We start from the raw sequence: 24,494 nt of genomic DNA, 5'->3' as shown, positions 1-24,494 counted from the left end.
GCAAGGCAGACATTTGTGCTTAATCGAAACTGCCATCAGGCATTAACATATGCTATTATTGCAGTTCATTATTTCCGGATTGTAGTCTGAATCTTATTGTACGGTAGTGAACCTTCTTTGAGGGTTGTAGCCTTCCGAGCCTTCTTATTTTGAGCAGTGAGTTCCAAGCAGTGTGCATAAATGCATATGCATTCCCCATTGTAATATTTACGCATACTACTGTAGAGTATCATCTTATTGTGGGTAGGTTCCCACCATGGTTTTTCCCTTAACTGAGTTTTCCACGTCAAAATCTCGATGTTGTGTTGTAGTATCATTGTTCTTATCTTTATTGTTGTTGTTGTTGTTTAGATCTGAGATTGTGCTTAATTGTTGAGAACCAGTGAAAACTAATTCACTCCCCCCCCCCTCAGTTTTCTTTTTTGGTGCTGCCAACACTATGTTGTACACACACTAATATAGAGTGTCACACCTCTTTGTACTTTGCCATTGATGACTTATTTGATGTAATCCTTCTATAATTAGATTAAGAATATTCATGTGAGACTTTTATTCTCTAGTTGAGAAGGTATTTAGATTGAGTACATCCATCATTGGTGCTCATCCATTTGTCTCCATGTCTGATCTTTATCATGTTGCAACGAGTGATTCATCAGTCATTCTTCATCGACAATGGTACCTGGTTTTGTCACACTTAGACATTATTGGTGTAGCATTGACTCTCTTTCTTCTTAATGGAGGGGTATTTTGGTCAATATCTTGGACAATCCTAGCAAGAGATTCTACATTGAGAGGGGGCTTCATGGTCTCTCTTTTTCTTTCTTGTGGAGGGGACCTTTTCCTCACATGAAGTTTTGTTCTTCTCATACATCATTGAGCACATTGTGTGCTTTCATCTCTTTTGGGGGGGAGTTTTTTCCCATTGGGTTTTTCTCTTTTTCTCCATTTGTGAAAGATTGCATTTGCATTTGTACATGGGTACCTAACATGGCTTCGTAGTTGGGACTCATCTTGCATTGTTACTTGAGTCTACATTCCCCTAAGTTGCACTTAAGGGGGGGTGTTGGTGTAAATTATGTCTCATAATTACACTTTACTTAAGTTGACTTAGAGTAATGCATTTCATAATAGTTTGGATATGAAACACTTAAAGAAGTGTGCACGTAGAGATGATGTATATAGGAGAAATTCCACCTTTTGTGGTCTTATTTTGTTGTTACATTCCACCTTCGATGGGTGATCTACCTCTTGTGCAATATTTATTATTTCTCTTACCTATCCTTGTTTCTCATTGAGCCACATGTCATGATTGTGTGTTCACATATCCATATAGCCTTGCCTTTATAAGCATGTCCATTTACATTGTATGTAATTTCAACAAACAATTCAATTCAATCAATCAACTCAGCCAGTTGGGTATTTTGCATCATTGATAGGAATACAGTTTATTCTTGTCACATTTTATTCTCTCTTGTTTGTGCTATCAATTGGACTCTAGATCTTGGCAAATTCTCACAACCTAGTACCAATCAAATTTTGGGTCAAAATCAGACCTAGCTACTATAAATTTGCTCACTCGATAAATCATGATACATTTAACTTGCAAGAATCTCTTCCTCCCAAACCGTTATCCAGTCCTTCCTCTAAATCACTGTATCACGACTCATATATTGACTCGACAACAAGTGCTATTACATTCCTACAAAGACAAGTATGTACCACCATGTGACTTTTTTATTGACTGAGATCCAAAACCTTTTAGTTCAACCTACCATTCTCTTTACAAATGTGGTAACTGATTGTGAAAGTTGAGATTTGCTTTCCATAGGAGTAGCCCTGAGTACAATCCACACTTCTAGGTGAAAAATTATCAACATCTGCTCATAGTATACTAAAATACATTGGAATATTACAATAAATTGATTGAACACAAAACAATCAATTTAGACATCAAAAGCAAGGAAAAAGAATATAATTAATATAAGCTGCAGAACCGTAGGTAAGAATCCCAGATATTAAATCTGTTGCAAACTGAAATGCTTAGACAAATTCCAAAAATCACGAAGGTTTGTCAATAGATCTTATCCAGATATCATATTTTGATATAGTATTTTGGCATTTTCTATCTGGATGCCAAACTACTCAAAAATTTCAATGGCACCTATCTAAGAATGATTTTCGGAACCTAACAATGCAATCCACTCAACTCCGTCGGGTATTAGGATAAGCATTATAGCTGTAACATCCCTTTTTACAAATGATCTTAAGAAAGCCTTCAAACAGAGAGCTTCCAATCGAGTACGACGATCTTGTTCTGAGATTGCTGTCATAAGAAATGGTTTGCAGCCAAAAGCATCTTTGCGATTGTCAATAATCCTTAACACCAGCTTTATTCACATTTGATTTCAAGTAGCACTGTGAAACTGATACCTTTAGGCAGGATTCCAGATCTCCACTCACCATATGAATTGATTTGCACAACTATCATGAGACTGAGGATACACACTCACTTGGCTCTATACCCCAGGCTTGCTGTTCTCAGCAGTTTCTGAAATTCAGGTAGACTTATTCTCCCATCCCTGTCAATATCAGCCTCATCCAGAAGAGGTTCAATGGATCCCTTAATTCCTGTATGCTGCAATACACATAGCCTATCAAATGCTTGATCATCATACTTAAAACAATTTTGAAGGAACAAATCTGTTAAATTGCAGTTCCATACAATCCAAATAAGAAATTTGAATTATGTACCATCTTGAGTTCTTCCGCAGTAATGTATCCATCCTTATCAAAGTCAAATTTTTCAAAAGCAGCTTTTGAGCGCCTTTGCCATTTTACAGAATCGTGCTCTTCTAACTGATGCACATGTAATGTAGCAGCCACAAATTCCTCAAAATCTACAAGCCCATCTCTGTTGCTGTCCATCTAATGCAAAAACAAAACAAAAAAAACTAGTTTTAGATGACCTGCACTAAAAGAATTACAGTGTATTTAAGTCTGGAGATAAAAGTTACGTAAATCGTTCCTACCCCGTACAAAATTAAATTCAGTAAGTTAAGTAGACAAGATGTAGTTTGCTGTACTGAATGTAAGTTCATAAAATAAATGCATGTTCACTACGATACTTTGAAATAAAAAATTTTAGATGATAAAAAGATCAACACCGTAAATGATTATATCATACAATAGAAACTAAGGTTTCTGAAGAACCAGAACAACCCTGATTAACGAGCTTAAAAGCTTTTATTTCTTACTTTTAGTTCTTCCCTCTATTCAAACAGAGAGTGGAGTCAACATCCATTTAAAAATTAGGATGCTTTCATATGCAGCCAATTTTTGTCAGGATCCTTAGTTCAACCTCATTAAAATTGTAAAATTATTCCAAGCTCTAGAACATATAAAAGGTAACATCGGAATTTCGTTGCCAAATTGATAATCAGATCATTTTAAATGGCAGGTTTCAGAATCTCTGGTTAAATCTTTACTGACTTTAGTCTGCATATCATAATCAAATATAAGATCAATTGGCTTAGTCATTCAATAATGCAAATCAACGTGGTCCATGGCAGCATCGAAGATGTGAATCTTAAGACCTATGATTCAAATAGAGGTCTAAATACGCAGACCAAGTTTAAAGTTATGAAGGACTATTCTAATGGCCATGACATTTGATATATTGCATTTTATACTGACGGAGACTACCACAAGTTCATGCATGTGGCTGGAAACCAAGCTCTCAATCATGGTTTACCAGTTGTCAAAACCTGTGCACAATCTAATTATCAATATTAGCAACACAAAATATTCTTGGTGGGCTACAAAACATTTTAGATTTTTCATGAATCATATCTTTAACACTTCTGAAAAGTCTGGCTTTCAAGGTTTAACATTATCTGCATTTAACTCAATAAGAGTCATCACAAACTTACACGTAAATTGATCCAATGGTTCAATTCATTTCACTCAGGCACAGCAATCCCTTACAATCTTCACTTAGTTTACTATCAAAACTTTAAGAAGCAAAATATAAACTTGAAATAAAGCTGAAATGGAAAAATAATGTGGGCAACTATACACCCCAAATGGATTCCCACCTGCTAATTTTGCTGAAAATACATTAAGAGGTCACGAAAGATGGCTCTTTGTATTAGATTAGTATTAATATGGCTAAAGATGCATTTCTTAGGGTTTTCCCTCAATTTATACTTAAGTGGCACAAGAAACCTCACTATATTCTGACATAATCCTCTATTAATCTATGTTAAAAAACTCTGAAGTCATGTTACAAGGTAGAAAAACTGTGAAGTCATGTCGGAATGGAGCATAAACTTTGATGCTATGCCAAATGGTACAGGAACTCAATCTGCTTAGAAAAGGGCTCAGGATTATATCTCTGCAAGACATCACTAAAAACACAAACCAAATGCTACAATTTTGTGTTCAAATAAAAAGAAAGCATTATGATAAGTATTAATAACTACATCAGTGAACTCCTCTTGCAGAGATAATTTAATAAAATGTTTCCTCTCTTCTATTTTGTAATTCTCCACATTATGAATATGAGGAAGCCCTGATTTATAAAATTGCAAGCTAACCTATAAATAATACTATTGGGCATATTATATCACCCTTGAATCTGATTGGCTAGATTTAGGGTTAACACTTGTTAGTTGACTTGCAAAACTTACTTTTTTCCTACTTTTCTAATTACTTGAATAGGAAAATAACCAATATTACTAAATAAACTAACTAGTTATGTAAGTTTAAGTAGCATGGTGGGTGCAACTTAGGGAGTGTCATATACTAAAACGGCTAAAACCTAAGAAATGGATCCCAACAAGAAGCCTTGATGAGGTATTGTTGATGTGTTTTTCATGCACATGCGAACACAGAATAACATACCTAAAAGGTACCTTATCCTCTCTTGAACAAAGTTCCCAACTGCTGAAGATCTCGCCCGAAGGATCAGTCGGAGTAACTCCAAGGTTCTTGTATGTAGGTTCTCTACTCGTGGATAAGCTCTCTGTGGTATGATGTGATTTTGTTGGAATCACAAGGGGACTTACACTTGACGACCTAAACGTCTGATTTGCTGGAATCACAGGTCCTATTAACTACCTAGAAGACAAACAAATGGCAAAAGATGCAGGGTTCAGGAAGTCTACTCTACTACCTAGAATGCGAGAAGATGGATGAACAACTAGGTGGAGTCCTACTGGGCTGGGTCTCACCATCAAGTTGAACAATTCAACACCAACTTAGTGCGATCTTCTGGGGGATGCTTCAAAAATATTCAAATCGGACACCATCAGATACTGATCATCATTCAAGTTAATGCATGAACAATAGACATGTAACGACTTGAGATTAAGCTCATTTTATGCCAGTTGACCACGCAGGGCGCACTTACAATCAGTAAGAGGCTAGTGGTATGGATTAGACGGATTCCACACAGGTGCATTCAACAACTTCTTTCATTCAATTTAATTATCTATCATCTAACATGAAGATTCAACAAGAGACCATGCATATTTCAACGAAACGACATATTTCACCATATCTTCAATGAAAAAGAAGTCGTTACAATTAAGGCAACAATGTCTTGTCTTCTCTTCCTAGTCTACTCTAATTGCTATTCTATTTGCTATTCTACTACTTATTCACCGACTCTCAACTATTTACCAACTATTCTCTATTAGCTAACCATTAGCCTTTACAAATGAGGAGCCAGGGCTTATATAGTGCCCTCAATACAATTCAATGGCTCAGATCAACTTGAGATCAATGGCCAAGATTTTACAATGAAAACCCTAATTAGGGTTTGTTACAACAACTCAATTTTGGCCAATGAAATAATTGCATTATTTGGACACATGTCTTCTCTGGAATATTCGACCAATGGATAACCGGGGTAGGTACATCACAGTTTGTGCCATCTCCAATGAGTCAGGTACATTGAATCTGGACACGCTAAGGTGGACCAATCCAACTGGAGGAGTGATGACTGGGATGCCACCTTGTCTGACACTTGTAACTTGGTAGATGCTCAATTTTATGATGCTGAGAAGCTAACTTCAATTAACCCTTTTGAAACTGTCTGCTTCTTCAATGAACCCTTTCTTTAACCTCCTTTGTCTTTGATGTGCAGGATGGATGGTGTACCTTTCCTTCAAATGCTGGACTGGAAGAGGTCGTCCTTGATGATGCTGGACCGGAGAAGGCCGTCCTTGTTGATGCGGGATTGGAGAAGGTCGTCCTTATCTTGGCCTCGTCTTCTTTTAATTGCAAGACAAACCAAAAGATGATTAAGGACACATAATAAATTTATTTCAACATAGCATTTTCTACCTTAAATCATCAACAAGAAGATGTTAAAATGAAGCTTGCTCAATATTCTCCCCAGGGATAGGCCCTATAAGGATTTCGCCCTGGACCCTCTGGAAGGGTCAGGAGCGAAATTTGCATTCCTGGCTCAAATTGTTCTCACTTTGCAACCGTACTTGCTTAGATACATGCCCAAGGACGTCCTCATTCTCAACCAACACCAATCTTGATGCAAATTTGGGGCAAAAGAGAGGTTTTTAAGAATTTCGCTCTGGACCCTTTGGAAGGGTCAGGAGCGAAATTCACTTTTTAGGACAAAATCTATCATGTTTCCTCTCCAAAATACCTTCCAAGGCGAGCACACACTAGTTTTCCTTCCTCCAGAGCCCAGGGATCCACGCCTTGACCTCTATCATGAGCAATTTGAGTGAAATTGGGAATTTCGCTCTGGACCCTCTAGAAGGGTCAGGAGCGAAATTCACCTTTTAGGTCACAACTGTTCATTTTCTTCACTTCAATTCATCTTGCAGGGCAAAGTAACATCATTTCAACCTCAACTACGCCTTAGGACTCCTAGTCTTGACTTGACACAAGGAGGAAATAGGTAGATGAAGAATTTCGCTCTGGACCCTTTGGAAGGGTCAGGAGCGAAATTCACCTTTTAGCTCAAAATTCACACTTTTGAAGGTCAAACATCTTTCCAAGGCATTCCAAATAGCTTTTCTCACCCTAGTCTAGGCCTAACTTAGCACAAAATCTGGAGGATAAGATGGTTTTTAGGATTTTCGCTCCTGACCCTTCCAAAGGAGCGAAATTCAGCTTTTAGCTCAAAATTCACACTTTTGAAGGTCAAACATCTTTCCAAGGCATTCCAAATAGCTTTTCTCACCCTAGTCTAGGCCTGACTTAGCACAAAATTTGGAGGATAAGATGGTTTTTAGGATTTTCGCTCTGGACCCTTTGGAAGGGTCAGGAGCGAAAATCTTATTTTAGGCTTATTTCCTCATCACTTGGGCTTGATTGTTCATTTTTCAAACTTCAATTTTCTCCTGGAGGCAAATATAGATCGTTTTCCATCCAAGGAGTAAGGTTTCAATCTAAAACAAGGGAGCAAATGAAGTTTATAGGGAATTTCGCTCTGGACCCTTTGGAAGGGTCAGGAGCAAAATTTCTCCTTTTGAGCTAAAATCTTGATTCTTCAAAGCTTCTAACTCCCTCTCAAGGCAAAAACATACCCATTCAACCTCCATCGAGCCAACGCCTAGCCAAAATAAGAAAAAAAACAATAAGGATTTTCGCTCTGGACCCTTTGGAAGGGTCAGGAGCGAAAATCATGTTTTGACCTTGATTCTTGATTTTTCAAACTCTAATCTTCCTTGGGAGGCAAACATAGATACTTCCTTATGCATCTCCATCTTGATCCTGACTTTGGCTAAGGGAGAAATTAGTGTTTTCAAGAATTTCGCTCTGGACCCTTTGGAAGGGTCAGGAGCGAAATTCGCTTTGCACCCTTTGGAAGGGTCAGGAGCGAAATTCGCTTTGCACCCTTTGGAAGGGTCAGGAGCGAAATTTGACATTTTGGACTCTTTGTCAGGATCATTTTATGGAATATAACATTTAAGTATAAGTGACATTTCCTTATATCTTTCTTCTTTCTTATAATTTAAGTTATATTCCATATATACTGTCAGGATGTTTGAGAGTGGTTTCGGACCTCCAAGAGTTTATTGCAAAATCTAGTTTTTGGAGGATTCTTCAGTTTTCCAGATTTAGTCAAATTTTAGGATTAGGACATTCTAGACTTAGCCAAATTTTAGGGCATTTGAAGATCAGGATGACATTCCAGACTTCATCACTCACCAACTTGACCTAGCTCAGACCTTCAAGAATGACACTCACTCACCAAGCAAGACACAATTAGCAACAAGAGCAAAACCAGGCCCTAAGGAAGACTCTCAAAGAAACCATAATTTTGGGGCCCCAAAGACTCACCTCAACAAAACAAGCAGAGCCTGCCATCCTAGTGATCCCCCTGGCGACACTCGAAAAGCAAAGGCTAAAAGACAAAAACCCTAAAAGACCCAGAAAACACACCCCAGAAGGCAAAAAGCAGGGGTCCCCATTTGCAATGGGGCGATGTGTGAATACGTCACAACAGGTACCCATTTACAGTGATCTCAATAGAAGACTTAGGATACATTTCCCCAAGGACAACTTCCTCCACTAATAGGAACGATAAAAATACAAACATATCAAAGGGTTTAAACAAAATGCTAGAAACAAGTGTCACTGCTCCTCTGAAGCTTTTGAAAGATGAATTGATGCACCAAATTGTTAGACACAATGCACCACTGAGAGGGGGGTGAATCAGTGGTTCTCAATCTTTTCCCTTTAACTGTCTTATGTGTGTATACCGATTATCAGATCTAACTCAATGCAGACTTATCGGTTAGTGGGGAGACTAATCACAAATGCATTCACACACAAAGGGACATCACATAACACTAGCATATACGAGGAAAACCCAAGATGGGAAAAACCTCGGTGAGAAATGCTGCTGGAGACTACAGCTCCAATCCAGCCTCACAATCAATCTCTAATTACAATGTTTAGGGCACCAAACCTTGATTTTAGGGAACCAACCCAAGGAGCACCAACCCCTGATTTAAGGCACCAACCCAAGGAGCTACAACCCCTGCACCGAGCTCCAACTCAGTGAATTCAAAAGACAATCATTTACAAGTTAATAGCCTTGTTACAAATGGATTTTGTAACTCTTCTTTAAGACTCTCTACTGGATCTTCTATCCAGTTCACAACCGGTTCTCTCTCCCTGTCGATTCTCTCTGCTGGTTATCTCTTCTCTCAACTGCTTTGTTGCTCTCCACTGGTTCTATCTTCTGCCAGTTCCGTCTTGACTACTCTGCAACTCTTCTCTACCGGTTTGGTCACCACCGGTATACATCTCTCATAGACTCACTTGCAGACTACCAGTTCCTCACCATTGCCGATTGATCCTCTCAACCTGATTCACACTCGCACACACTCAGTCTCTTTTCAGATACTTGTTTAGTACTTGACTGATTTGCTCTCACATGCAGCAATAACACTCTCTCCTTCAACAGCTTGCCGGTTGCTTTAACCTCACCGGTTAAACCTTTGCCAAGACCAATTACCGGTTGTCTTCCTGCTACTCGACCTCTATGATCCTCTATAAATATCTCACTTCATCTACTTCTCTATTCGGCCTTGTGCATCACTTCGCAGCATCTCACTCTTAGGCATCATCAACTTCTATCTTCGGCCTCCATATTTATGATCAGATATTCCCGCCAAAAACATTGTTCAAACTTGGCGCCTTAGGGTTTCTTCCATTGATCACGAGGCACATCAAATCCAATCAAATCTCATTCGATCTGAGCTCCAAGACAACTATTTGCACATCACAACCATTAACGTGCCTTCGAAAACACGTTTGCTATGTTTAGCAAACACGAACAGTCAGTCGTCGAGATACAAGATCAATCACCATTAATTGTTCGCAGATTTCATCACCAACCTCATCCTACACTTGGACACTTTGCATCGATCATCTCAGTTTGACCTTCCTTGAGCCGTACACCTCTGCAACATCTCTACAACACTTCCCATGATTTACGGGGTCTACAATTAATGTCGACCAACTCTGTAACAACTTCGTCGGTGTACACTCCATCTACCGTTGCATGCATGTCCGCCACCTTGACTCCACGTGGCATCTTTGTCGACATCCACCTTAGCTTGGACCTATGTGTCGGTCCGGACAAGATCACCGACCAAACACTCAACGGGTCCTCCTTTTCTGTCGGTTCACTAACCCTGTCGGTATCTCACACTTAACCGGTTACCCTTCATGTCTGCACTTTGCTGATCTGCAGGTGGAGAACCTTAACTGGTCGCCAGACATGTCTATCCATAGCATGCACATTCTCATCAGGTAGGAGCACATCACTTAGCTTCTTTGCTTCCTTACCGGTTCTCATGCTCACCGGTAGCCATTTTGATGACACCATGTCATCAACCTTCAACTGATTCCATCTAAGGCATCTGCATACCAGTTGCATTCTCTATCTGCAGCTACTCCACATTGCCTTCTTCACCATCAGACCGGACATTATTTCAACTGGTTTGTCAAGGTGACAAAACCATCACTCTTCATTTGTTTCGGCAACTCAACATGCCTTCTCTGTCGGTCCAGTGCATATCCCTGATTTTATGCCCTTTTATTCACCGGTAGATCCGGTGTCAGCCTTCAAACATCTGTCTTTACCTCTTCTTCCTTATCTCACAGAACTATGATGCACACCATGCATAATAGGAGATAAGCTCCACATACCAGTGGTAGTAGATCCTTGTAATCTGCATCCTGCAATCTACTCATGTGGCTTCCCTATTTGTGCAGCATACCTTCAAACAAGCACATGTGATCCAGTCTGGGGCACACTCACTGTCAGTCATCTCTTCTCATGGTGACTGCATCTTCATCTGGTGGGAGTTCTACTGCTCTGAATCCACACAACATACCGGTGACCTATACATACTTCTCCTCCTGTGTTGATGTGAGTTAGGTAACATTTTGCCTCTTCATCACAAACAACTCAACATCTTGCCCACTCACAGATGTCATCATGTACCGGTGACTCAACTGTGACTCCAATGGTCACTCCTTTGAATGACATTCTTCTTCTTTATCGGTGACCTGCAACACTTAGTTGACATCAATGACTTCATGTCAACAATACTCCCATACCGGTTGTCCTTCTATACCGGTTGACATCAATGCCAACACAAATAGTCACAAATGGATGAAAATGAACAAATATTGAATGTGGAAGAAGTTTTGCTTGCATCAAACAACATTCCTTTGTTTAGGAATGAGAAGCACACAAGCAATACTGAGAATAGGTGGGGAGAGGGGGGGGAGGGCCAAGGGGGTTGGGGTGAATCAGTATTGCAGGAATTTTAAAAACTTAAAACATGAAACCATATAAAATATAAAGTAAGCAATCACCAACACAAGTATTTCTCGTGGAAAACCCCTTCGGGTAAAAAACCACAGCATCAAAAGACATTCATCAACTCAGTATGGGCACCAACTTAGATTATAGAATAAGCAACTACCAAAGAGAGCACCAACTCAAAACTGATAAGGCACCAACCTCAATAGAAGCTTCAACTCAGATAACACACCCCTTCTAATTGTTCTCGGAAGATATATATATTTTTAAAAATTTGTTTTCATACCCCACACTGAAGGAGCTTACATGACTTTAAATTCCAAATGCAGCATAAACATACCCAATGATTAACCTTCAAATGATATTACTCCCAGCTTAAGAAGTTCACTACTTCACTCTCGTTTGACCAAGAAACATAACATACACCCTTTTTTTTTCTCATCAACACAAAAAATCTTTAAGAAAGGGATCCATGTAGAAATTGATGCTTTTGATTTTTAGAATTCTTTACCAAGAACACGACCTCTGCACTAGCTAACTTCAAAACGTCTATCAGTGTCATCAGAAAAATAGTCCCGAAATATATTTTCAAAATCTCCCTTGTCATACACACCCACAAAACAAAAAAAAACTTCATATATATTGGCCACGAAGGCACCCCATAATATTCTCTTTAAATGCATTTAGTTAAAAATGACGACTCCACTATCTCACGCTCCTAGCCTTACTCCAAAAACGTCTTCCTTCCTTATCGACGCCTTTCAAAAAAAGCCCCATTAAACTTTCACCACTATGCACTTAATGGAAAAAACAAGACTTCAAAAACTTTGACCATGTCTTTTAAAAGATGTTACAAGAAGCCAAAGAAATAAAATGAAACGCCTCCTTCCGTCACCAAAATAATAAAGACACCCCCATCGCAGGTATAGACAAAGAATGATTTATCAGTTCACCAAAAATGTGGCATAGGCAAGTGTAAAATGTCCTGAATATTCTGAAAACAAGTCAAAACCACTTTCCCATTAAAAACAAGTCAAACCGCTTTCCCATTAAAAACAAAACCTGTAGCCGCCATCCCAAATTGGAGTGGACGAACTTTTAAAGAAAATTTCAAGATTAATACAAAATCAAACTCCTTTTCGGAATCCAAAAGATCACATGGCAAGAAAACGGACAAAGCCGCTGACTAAATGACAAGTAGACAACCATACTGCTGATGCAAACACACACCCAGCTGAAGTAGGCAAGCAACTAGGTGAAGTTGACAACCAAACAGCTAAAGCAGCTCAAGCACCTCAAGCAACTCAACCAAAATTAGGAAGATCTAATGAATAAACAGTAGCTCGAAAAGCACTTCAAACTCAATCCAATATTATTTTGAGTAATCCTCTAGCTTAAATAGCACAAGCTTGACAAAAATCACTTGACATCAATGACAAAATGTCTAACAAGGAAGACATATTGTAAGAGGTGCATGTGAAAAATCTTCCCACTCCAATAAGAGGATATGAAGGAAACAACAAGAAAGTGGTGGAACTTGGTATTGATTCAATGTTCACTACATGTGGTGATGATGAGATTTTGAAAATAAGTTATGGAAAAGTCATCATCAAGAAGGAATCAATAAATGGAGACGTATCATCAAAAGGAGATGCCAACCACAATACGAGGGTCTACAATAGGTACCCTCAATGTATCCAAAAGAGGATCCAAAAGCCAAGGTAGATCAAAAAGAGAATTCATAACAAGTACATTCAATACATCCACTCAAATAGGATTCCCAAGACAAGGTGGATTGCAAAGTGGAATAGTTGAAGTCCCAAAAACACTCATGGCAACTCTAAACAAGTCCTTCAAGAATGAGAGCAATAATGAAGCTCAAATTCTTCAAAAAGACAACCAAAATGCCACAAAGATAGGAACCCTAGAAAGTTGATGAAGTCCTACGAGAATCCAAATGAAAATTTAATCGAATAGCAAAGAAATCTTCTCCAAGAAGTGGGGATAATCATTACTACGAGATTCAACAAAAAGGCAAACATTGTTGCACAAACAAGAACCTTAAAAAAGGTCTCTTTGATGGGGGACAATCCTACAAAAAGGAAGTGTCAAAGAGCACATCACAAATTGCATCACAAGTTGACAAGTTCGATGAAATTGCATGAGTTCTCATGTTCTATGTCATCATCATCAAAATCATAGCATCGTTGGGTAAAACAAGTGTTTCTCCAAGAAAGCATTAGGAAATGGTAAGGTGTCATTCAATCAAGCAATATAAGGGCCATTCAATGTCCTTAATGCAATATTGAAATTTCATGGAAAATGACATATGTGACCATAACAATGTCACAATTATTAAGTCACCTGGTTTGCTTTTCAAAATCAGTTTGTTGTGGAACTTGTCTTAGAAGATAGGGATAGAGATCTTGTTGACTAGATAAGGTCTTTATGTACGATCTTAATGAGCATTCATTTGTTCCATCCAATATTATTGGAAGAAGTACTATGCAATTTCATAAGCAAATGTCAACACGCACTAATAAAATAAGGGGTGTTTGGTGTTCCACACACAAAAAGAAAGGCACTTAGAATAGCCTTATAAAGATTCACACTACCAAAACTTGGCACTCTATAGAATCGTGCAATTACAACATATTTGCCACCCCAAAACTCCTAATGATGCAGAAAATAACAATTCTTGTCTATTTACAAAATTTGTTGAAAATATGAAACAAAAAATTTCTATTTTCAATACAATATAAAGTTGATTTGATGGCAAATCTAGATTCTTCACAAAAAATATGTACTTTCAAAAATGGCACCAACACAGATGTTCTAACCAAAGAGATATGGCCTCTAGAGTTTTGGATCTATCAATAGTAAACCAGAAAAAAGGCTGTCAAAAGATCTTTTAGGAGTGTGACCTCCAATCAGACTAAGCCCACCCACTAGTCTTTGACAACAAGTCTATACACAACATTTCCAAAAAATATTTTTTAGATTTCAGGAAAAAAGGTCCACTAATAAGAAAAAGTGTGTGTTTCTTTTTTAAGGGAAAATTGCCTAGAAGCGCTTGGACAGCCTAGGACAATGGCTAGGCCTATGGGGTCATGTCCTTGAAAAATTTAAAGCAGTGAACTGTGTTTTAAGTCCATGAGCTAAATAAAAAGGAGGTTTGCTGCATCTAAAAAGGCCCAGTTGGCACTCTAAAAGAACATTGTACGTTAAAATAGGGTGGTCAATACCTAAAAATGGGTAGTTGGGGTTCGCTTAGAGGCCTCTACAACCCAATTGAGAGTTTGATGACACTCATCACAGCCCTATGTTGAATCCTAGACATATTTGGGTTGGTCGAGGCCACCCAAACTAAACCTTGGCAAGCAACGTAAGGGGTCTAGAGGATAAGAAATAGGATAGGGCAAGGAGTGGATGGTCAAGGCATTTGGGGTAAGGCAACTAGCTTTGGTTTTGATGTTGGCTGAGTCTTAGGAAAAAAATGGTCAAGTTTTCTCAAAAAAATGCAAATTAAAAGGATTTTTCTAGAAATTGGCATAGGGAACTATGGAAAAACCACTAAAACTGAGATTTTCCTTTTTTTGCACAGAATAGAGACTTTTGTTTTAATTTTAAAGTTAAAACTCCTAAAATTGAATTTTTTTTTAAAAAACATAGGTTTTGAATAAAAATCTACATTAACCCTAAAAAAAAGACGCCCTTAATTGGTTTTTGACATACACAAAATCAATTTCTACTTATAAAGAGTAATTTGACAAAAACTGAAGAGAGTGGGAGGCAATGAGATGTTTGGCGGAAAAAAACTAGAAAAATATCAATATGGCACCTATTGTCATTTTATGACATCCTTGGTCCATCAATGATAACCGATCAAAGATATGTTCTATGGACTAGCGTTGCTCTAGTTGATCAAGGACAAAACCAATGGAATCATGAAATGTTAAGTGTGGTCTTGTTAGGAGGCGGAGTTCCCAAGCCTTTTCCTCCTTGAACCCGGAATCCCGAAATTCCTAGTTCCCAGGCCTTTTCCTCCTTGAACCCGAAATCTCGGAATTCCTAGTTCCCAAGCCTTTTCCTCCTTGAACCCGAAATCTTGGAATTCCCAGTTCCCAAGCCTTTTTCCTCCTTGAACACAAAATCCTAGAATTCCCAGTTCTCAAGCCTTTTCCTCCTTGAACTTGTAATCCCAAAATTCCCAATTCCCAAGCCTTTTCCTCCTTGAGCCCAGAATTTTGGAATTACCAGTTCCCAAGCCTTTTCCTCGAATCCGGAATCCTAGAATTCCCAATTCCCAAGCCTTTGAATCTCAGAAATGCCAGTTCCCAAGACTTTTTCCTCCTTGAATCTGGAATCCCAAAATTCCCAGTTCCCAAGCCTTTTCCTCCTCGAACCCGAAATCTCGGAATTCCCAATTCCCAAGCCTTTTCCTCCTTGAACCCAGAATCCCAAAATTCCCAATTTCCAAGCCTTTTCCTCCTTGAACCCGGAATCCCGGAATTCCCAATTCCCAAGCCTTTTCCTCCTTGAACTCGGAATCTCGGTAGTCCTAGGTTTTCGACTCTTCTGCCCTTACAACAAGGCTCGACATCCGATTGCTGACGACTTGTGACACTTCTAGATGACGTGATCAACACTCAAGGCTCTTAATGCTCCACCAATCCCTGTGACTTGTCTACTTTCATTCATGGAGCTACAGGCATGCATTTAATGCTTTTTGCAGGGTTGCCATCATGTGGAGTCCAGGGCCATGCTTATTTATGGTTACTTGATGGCCTTCATGTCAGGTTTGCATGCTTTGACTTTGAAATCTCGTGCAATTCACCTTCTAGAAGTACTTTTCTTCTTGGGATTGCTTTGTCAGGGTATGGCCAGGTTGCTTGCATACACACCATGTCAAGTCTGTGCACTTCCCTGCCTTCCTTGATTGGCATTCCTCTATGCATGCCAGGGTCAAGGCTTCTTCTCCTTGATCATCAGTCTCTCCTCTGCGACCAGTTTGCTATATATATGTTGTTAAGCCTCATTGTAAAGGGTTCTTTTTGCTCTTTCAATTCTCTTGAAGATTTGTATAGTTTTCTTACATTTCTGCAATTGTAAGTTTGGCCATTGGCTTGAGAATGAATTGAAATCATCATTCTTGCCTCTCTTCCACTTATGCATGCCATGTATATTTTCTTACCTTCATGATAAGTGTATGTTTTGTGGCTTTCTCTCACGTATATGTTGTGTTAACTTGTTTTTGTGTGACTTGTGGGAAACATTCTCCCCTTTGACATTCAGCAAATTCTAACCTCCGTACATATGTTTGGGGTCATTCATGCAACTGAAGTTTGTGCATCTCCAAGGTATTTCAATTGATTCTTTGTGTCATCTCGGGGCGAGGAGAAGAACATATCTTATCGTGGTGCATCACCTCCTTGCCCTGCAGTGGTATAGAGGGTTACCACCTAACTCCATTCACAATTGGGACGAATTAGGGGAGAAATTGTGTGACCATTTTGAAGACAAAAGTGATCACCTATCACTTGTTGAACAACTAACTACAATCAAGAGGGCACCTCACGAATTCATGGGATACTTCAATTTCAGATTTCAAAAGACATGGAATACAATCCCCTCTCTAGTAAAGCCATCTCCTAATCATGCCTCCTTGTATTATCTAAGAGCTCTCAATAGTGATGTGGTTGTCAGGATACAATCAATGGGCGAAACTTCTCTACCAGATGCATATAACATAGCCATAAAGGCCAAAAGTTGTTTGATACAAGCTAGGAAGATAGCTCCAAGGCCGCTTATGCCTCTATTCCAATAAGCTCCTACTCAACATCCCACCTTGGCTCCTATCCCCATGGCCTCCACGAGCCATCCATCCACATCCACTTCATCCTCAAATGAACTCCACGAGCTCAAGACTCTATCGCAGAGCTTTGGCAATGAGTTAGTGTCACTAAAGAGGCAACAGGAAGCTCATATTGCAAAGCATTTAGAGAAGGGCCCTGTTGATGTGTTTTTCATGCACATGTGAACACAAAATAACATACCCAAAAGTATCTTATCCTCTTTTGATCAAAGTCTCTCAAATGCTGAAGATTTGCATAAGGATCACTTGAGATAACTCCAAGGTTCTTATATGTCAGGTCACGATGTGTGGATAAACTCAATGGTTGATGTGATTGCTGGTAATCCAAAGGGACTTACGTTGAATTGTTGAATGCTTGAATCGCTGGAACTTGATCATCTAATGTTGCGATCTTGTGATGCTTTCTATCCTAAACTAGCTTGAGTTTGAAAAAAGGGCAAAAGGGAAAGGGTTGAGGAATTCTATTCTAAAGCCTAAAATGCAAGGAGATGGGTGAATGATTAGATGGAATCCTACTGGGCAAAGTCTCACCATCAAATCGAACAATTTGACACAAGCTCAGTGCAATCTTCTAAGGTGCAATTTGGAGATATTCAAATCATTACCATAAAACATTGATTACCATTCAAGTTAATGCATAAACAATGGATGTATAAAAATTGAAGTTAAAGCTCATATAATTCCAATTGACCACACAAGGCAAACTTGCAATCAACAATAAGCTAGTGGTATGGATATATGGATTTCATCATTAACCATTCATAATTCCTTTCATTCATCTAATCAACATGGAAACAAATGAATTGAGAAGTAGAGACCATGCAACTTGTTGAAATAACACATTAATTCACCATAGCTTCAATGAAATCATATGTTCTTTACAACAAGATCTTGGCAACAATCTTTGCCTTCTCCTAATCTAACTTCTACGCTAATTGCTATTTGCTATTGAACTATTTTCTATTCTATTACTATTAACCTTTACAAATGAAGAGCTTGAGCTTTACATAGAGAGCTCATTACAATGAGTGGCCAGGATCAATTAGAGATCAATGGCCAAGATTTTACAATGAAACCCTAATTAGGGTTTGTTACAATAGACTATTCTGGCCAATGAAATAATTACAACATTTGGACACATGTCCTTTTTAGAATATTCGACCAATAAATAGTGGGGGTAGGTACATTGAAGTTTGTGCTCCCATGGGTGAGTCAGGTGCACCAAATCTGGACATGCTGATGTAGGTCTCCTCTGATTGGTGTAGTGACTGGGATGATGACTAGGATGCCATCTCATCTTGCACTTGTAGACTTGGTAGATCATCATGAATGAGTATTGAATAACATTTCTTGTTGCTCAACATTATCCAGCTTCAACAATGATGATGATGATCTTTTAACTTTGATTAACTCTTTTGAAACTATCCTCTTGAATGTCTCAATGGAGGTGCAAGGTATAGATGTTGACTCCCTCTTAGTTTTGAATCTTGATATTGCCTTGTCATAACTGCTTCTTCACTCTTTTGGAAACTCTTTCTTCGTGATTCTCTTCATGTTGTTGGTGTTGTGGATCATGTCCTTGTATAAGTGAATCCTTCTTGTGTAGTCACCTTCCTTGATGTCCTCGTATTTGCCGATGAAGTTTTCCTCTTTGAAGTTGCATGGTGGCGGGGTCTTGCAATCCTCCTTTCACATCTGCAAAACATAACAAATATGATATCAAACACACATATGATATATAACCTTCACAATCTCTTAATTTGACATAGTCTCTGATTTTCTCTGTGTTGCAGGTTTGATGAGTGCATTTAGAGAGGTCACTCCTTGGTTTGAGCAAATTCGTTGTCTTCTTGATGAATTCGCTTCTTCCTTTATGAATTTCGCTGTCACTGCTTTTGGATCAGATTTGCTGTTGATGCTGATTGGATTCTTTGCCTTGCTGATGAAATTCGTTGTTGAAAGAAGAACTAGCTGTGAATTGTTGATTGAATGAATGCTTTGAGTCCTCCTATATAGGCACTTTTAGGGCAAAAGACATATCCTTTAGGGTGAAGGCTGACTTTACTCATGAATTTTGACATTTTGCTTTGTAACCTTAGCGGATTTTCAATGTAGCTTTGCAAGACTTGCTAAGTCGGCCTTTTGAAGCACCTTTGCTATTTGACATCAAGGCGGATTTTCATGAGACCTTTGTCATTCAAACCCTTGGTCAGATTTTTCAGAGGTCTTTGCAACACTTGACAATGGCGGCTTTTAAGAAGACCTTTGCATCTTAGCATTGAGGCGGCATTTCAAGGGGGCTTTGCAACTTGTCACCTTAGGCAGCTTTTTGAAAGACCATTGCATCTCAGGGTTGAGGCGGCAATTTGGAGGAGCTTTGCAAATTAATCTTCAAGTCAGCATATTGAGGTACCATTGCAACTTTTGATGAAGGCGGCTTTATGGGGGATCATTGCAACTTTTGATGAAGGCGGCTTTATGGGGGGTCATTGCAACTTAGCCTTCATGGCGGAAATTTGGATGACTATTGCAAGTATTGATTGTGGTGGCATTTCATGACCCCATTGCATTTAAACATCTTGGTGGCTTTTTTAAAGAGCATTGTATCTTCATACCTTGGCAGCATTTGGAGGCACCATTGCAAGTTCATATCAAATTGGACTTCTAAGTGACCATTGCAACTTTTGCTTGAAGGGGAAGGTTTGAAGTAGTTTTGTATCTCAATCTTCAAGTTGAATTCTCTCGACTTCTTTGCAATTTTATGTTTACGGTGACCTCTCTTTGACACCTTTGAAAGATATGATGGAGGCAGTATTTGTGAATACCATTGCAATCAAACCTTAGATCGGCTTTTCACACCACCTTTGCAACTAGACATCAAATCGGCATTTTAGGGGGTCATTGCAAGCTAGCCATCAAGTCAGATTTTTGAAGAGGCATTGCAACTCAATACCTAGGCGGCATATCAAGACCCCATTGCAAGTAGATCAAGATGGCGGAAATTTTGATGTCCTTTGCATGTAATACTTGGATCGGCTTTTTGAAGGAGCATTGCAAGTTAATATCAAGTTGGCTTTTAGGGATACCATTGCAAGAATTGCTTCTTGGCGACAATTAGAGGCACCATTGCAAGTCATCACCTTGGCGGCATTTTTACACCCCATTGCAACTCATTCTTGAAGTCGGATTTTCAAATCACCATTGCAATTTGATGATTGGGGTGACCTTTCTTGACACCTTTGCAAGGTATGATTAAGGTGGCATTTGAGGATACCATTGCAACTTTTGATGACATTTGCAAGTCAGTCACTTGATTGACCCACTTGACCAACTTTGCAATCTTCTTCTTAGTTGGCTAATTAGAGGATCTTTGCAATCCATTTACATCCAAAGCTTCATCAAGATTCTAAGGTTAAGTTTGCCATATTTCACCTTTTAGGCAAATCATGATTCAAACTTCATCCTTTGTTAAAATCTTTGCTCACCAAATCGGCCATCTAAGGTTCCTTTGTACTAGATCTTGATGTAATTGAGACAAATCTTCATTCACGTTCCTTATGCTCTTTTCAAACCCTCATTGACCTAAGCCCAGAGATTTCGATGTTTCCACCTTTGTTTCATAACTCTTAACTCATGAGTATCATCCTTAGTCATGGCGATTGGAATTGCTCTAGAACAAGGGAAACCATTTGAAGATAGGGTTGTATCTCATTTCATCCTGAAGAGAGAGACCTTATCGCCCCTGATGCAATTACATGTAAGAGGCTAATAGCAAAGATGCGACAACACTAAGACAACTAAGCTAAGGCAACTAACCTAGAAAGCGAAAAAGTGGGGGTCCCCATTTGCAATGGGGGTTATGTGTGAAAACGTCACAACAGGGCCATCCTTCTATGCATTCATGGCCAAAAGACCAACATATCATGACAAGTCTACTGCATGGTAATTAGTAGAATGACCATTAAGGGAGGGTATTAAAGTAATATTGTAATATTTATCTTATAATGGTCATTAAGTCATTTAGTTAGTTTTTAGTAACTTTCTATTCTGTAAGTCAGTTAGTATTTAAAATCCTTCTATTATGTCTTTAGTTCTCGATCGTTTCCGTTATGAAATGATCTTCTGTAATTGCTTATATAAGGAGTATTCCTCCCCTTTGTTAATACAACAATTAATTATTATTTCAGAAAGCTATTACACCCAACAAGGAGTAGAAATCAACACCAAAATCAGCAAGGTTGGATAATAGATGCATCCAACTACAACACTCTATAAACCATCCAAAATCATTCACCATACTTCTTTGATGCAAAAACAATCTCTAAAATATCCTTCAATCCAACAATTTATCTTAGAATAAGATTTCATAAATTTCTAAACTTCAATTGTTGTAGTCTAATTGTAAAATATGAGTGACTTCGCCTGTAACCAGCTACAGAAGAATCTTGCACTACCGAAACCAATATCCCTTAAGGTTTTTATCTTAGGGTTTCTACTCCACAAGAGCTCCAAAATCCAATGGAAGAAAAATAAACCAAACATACCAAAAATGAGCTCCACAATGTTCTTTTAAAAAACCTGAGGAACATTCTTGAAAACCTTTTCAATTTCCCGCTTTGAATAATTCAATAAATCTAGATAATAAAGTGACTTCAATAATTCACTTAAGTCACTTCATGTCGCTTAATTAAATTAATTAAATAACGTTGCCCATAAAATGTACTTTATTGGATAATATTAAATAGTTAATTTAAATTATTCCCTTACTGCCACACTTTCACCTATAGGAATATAATAGGTTAAGTGGTTTCTTGGGCTACTCCTCAAAAGGAGACATTATAGTTTGTCTAGTGGACCCATTGTTGTGTACATACTATGAACGATGGACTCAAAGACATTGGGAAGATTAAATGGATGAAACAAGTGGTGGTGGATGCAAGAGAGGTGCAAATGTTCATTTGCAACCACCACACTTCATTGACATTGTTTCAGACCTTTCCAAAGAAAGAATTCCTCAAACCAATTTAGACTCGATTTGCTTCCTATTTCATTCTACTAGAGAGGATGCTTGAGTTGCAAGCAGCTTATGTTTATAACAAAGGATTGGAACAAGTCGAAAGAGTTAAAGACTGAGTAGGAGAAAAGAGTGAGGGATGTTGTGATTGGTGAAACTGTTTGGCTGAATGTGAGATACATCTCATCTTTTGTACAACCTATTTATACTATCATTAAATTTGGGGATTCTAATATACCTAGTTTGGGGACCACACCCCCAGCGGGGTCAAGGGGTAGCGTCCCTTGCAGGGTCAAGGGGCAATGCCCCCATTGCCAAGCCCAAATTAAGACCTTCAAAACCACACGGAATTCCATGGGCCACATGATTTTTGTGATTTTTTAAGACACCTAAAACATTGTTGATGAAGCTAGAAAATGGTGATTTCGTAGTGTTGAACCAATTGTACAACTCTCTGCTTAGGAGCCCATACAACCTGATGCAAACTACCGTCATGTATGGCTTTTGCTTGCCCATACAACCTAATCGCTTGCGTACGGTTCCATTCGATCCTTCGTATAGCTTGGTGTCTTCGGCTTCTACACCCATGTATGGCTTTGGCAAGTATGGTTTGATATTCATGTATGGAATTGCTCGTATGGGGTTCTTGATGCCAACATACGGCCTCCTGATTTCAGCTTTCATATGTACGGGGTTCTTTGCTGCGTATGGATTTGTGTATACGATCCCTTCTCCATCATACGGATTTCTATGTACAATCCCTTCCTCTCCACTGTACATTGAAACATTTTCCTTCTCGTGTGATCCTCTATTCAGTTCGTATGAACACCTCTCTACTTGCCCATATGGTGTACTCCTCACCTATGTTGTCCTCTTTGTTCTATACGAATTCCTCACGTACGGCTCACCTAGCACCTCATCTTCTCCCACATACGATGTGTTCTTTCCACCTTTTTCACCTCTGTACAGACTGCTCATGTGCGCTTTTTGTTTGATGTACAAATTACTTGTTCCGATGCTTGGCTAGTTGCTTCTCCATACATACAGTCTATGCCCGTATGTTTTACTCCTTACGTACATTGTTCTTCCCTTGTACAGCTCCCTTGCATATGATTTGCCGAGCTTGGATGGTACTTCATCTCCTTCATACAATTTACTTCCTGCCACTCCCCCATACGACATGTGGTCATCCTTTCTGTACGGCTCTATTGTTTTGATCACATACGACCTACCAATCGTTTCCTCATATGGTTCAATGCTATCGTACGGCCAAGTATCCCTCTCTCCATACAGACTGGGAAGATTGTTGTTTGTGGCATAGGATCCTGCATCTAAATTCTTGTCGTACGACATGAGGGTCAAGGAATGCCATGGCCAAATTCTTACAGTGACATCCTCCAAATGCTGTGGCGCCTTCTATTTAACTTTTTTAATTTTTATTGACTCCATTATATTTTTCTTTTTCTTTTTGTTTTCAATCTTCATACTGTCAGATGTATTGTCCTTAAATTTAACGCTTTCATCGGTTTCTCCTCACCAAGGGTTGTAGCTTCAAGGAAATTACATGTTGGCAAAAATACCTCGTAGTCTTCCGTTTGCCAATGGCATAGTCCATTCAAGGAACAAGTCTCATCTTCAGAGCAATCTTCCAATTCAAGCACCCCTTCATCATTAGGTTCCATGCCTTTCCTCCCTCTGTCCATAACTAACTCTCCAACCTCAAACTTTGAGTTAGAGGATGCCAGTTCTTTACTCACCACCTGATTCCTTAGGTCGATGACGTACTTCCTCTCGTCACTCTCAATCGAGAGTGTATTCCACTTCCAATTATGATTGGCCTTGGCCATAATCAACCATCCTCTCCCAAGGAGTGCATTGGAGTCCAAGAAAATTTGTTGTGTCCCAATCATTACTTTTCATGCCATCAATGTTCCCAACGACTCGATGCCATCCTGGTTGGCACCTACCAAGTGGAATGTCAATGGCCAATGCGTCGATTTCCCCAAACATTTCCAAGTGTCTTCTGGCAGTATGGCTACTCCCGAGCCTTCATCGACAATGGTGTTTGTCAACTTCTTCCCCATTATTTCCATCTCGACAACCGTTGGCTTCCTCCTAATGCTCACCGTCAGCAACATTGGATCACTGACCTCATTCCCTTCGTGTGGTGGTTTCCCTGTTGGTTCCTCTTGTGGTTTGCATTGTTTTTGGCTAGCTGTGTTGTCAATTGTGGCATAGTTTGAAGAAGGCCTACCACTTTGATGGGTATGGTTGTCTATAGCACC

General features: G+C 39.1%; 1 protein-coding gene across 1 annotated transcript in view; it reads right to left on the bottom strand.

Annotated features, from left to right (window-relative positions):
* Positions 1 to 1,942: 1,942 nt before the first annotated feature.
* Positions 1,943 to 24,494, bottom strand: part of LOC131075667 (calcium-dependent protein kinase 28) — a 200,210-nt gene continuing 177,658 nt past the window's right edge. Inside the window, exons 11-12 of the mRNA XM_058012512.2 lie at positions 2,752 to 2,925; positions 1,943 to 2,635 (exon numbers count right to left, since the gene is read on the bottom strand). Coding sequence (XP_057868495.1) covers positions 2,507 to 2,635; positions 2,752 to 2,925 — 303 coding nt within the window. The 3' untranslated portion in view covers positions 1,943 to 2,506. The remainder of the gene's footprint in view (positions 2,636 to 2,751; positions 2,926 to 24,494) is intronic.

Source organism: Cryptomeria japonica, chromosome 3, assembly GCF_030272615.1.
Source record: "Cryptomeria japonica chromosome 3, Sugi_1.0, whole genome shotgun sequence".
NCBI lineage: Eukaryota > Viridiplantae > Streptophyta > Pinopsida > Cupressales > Cupressaceae > Cryptomeria > Cryptomeria japonica.
This window is presented reverse-complemented; position numbering and strand designations above follow the sequence as displayed.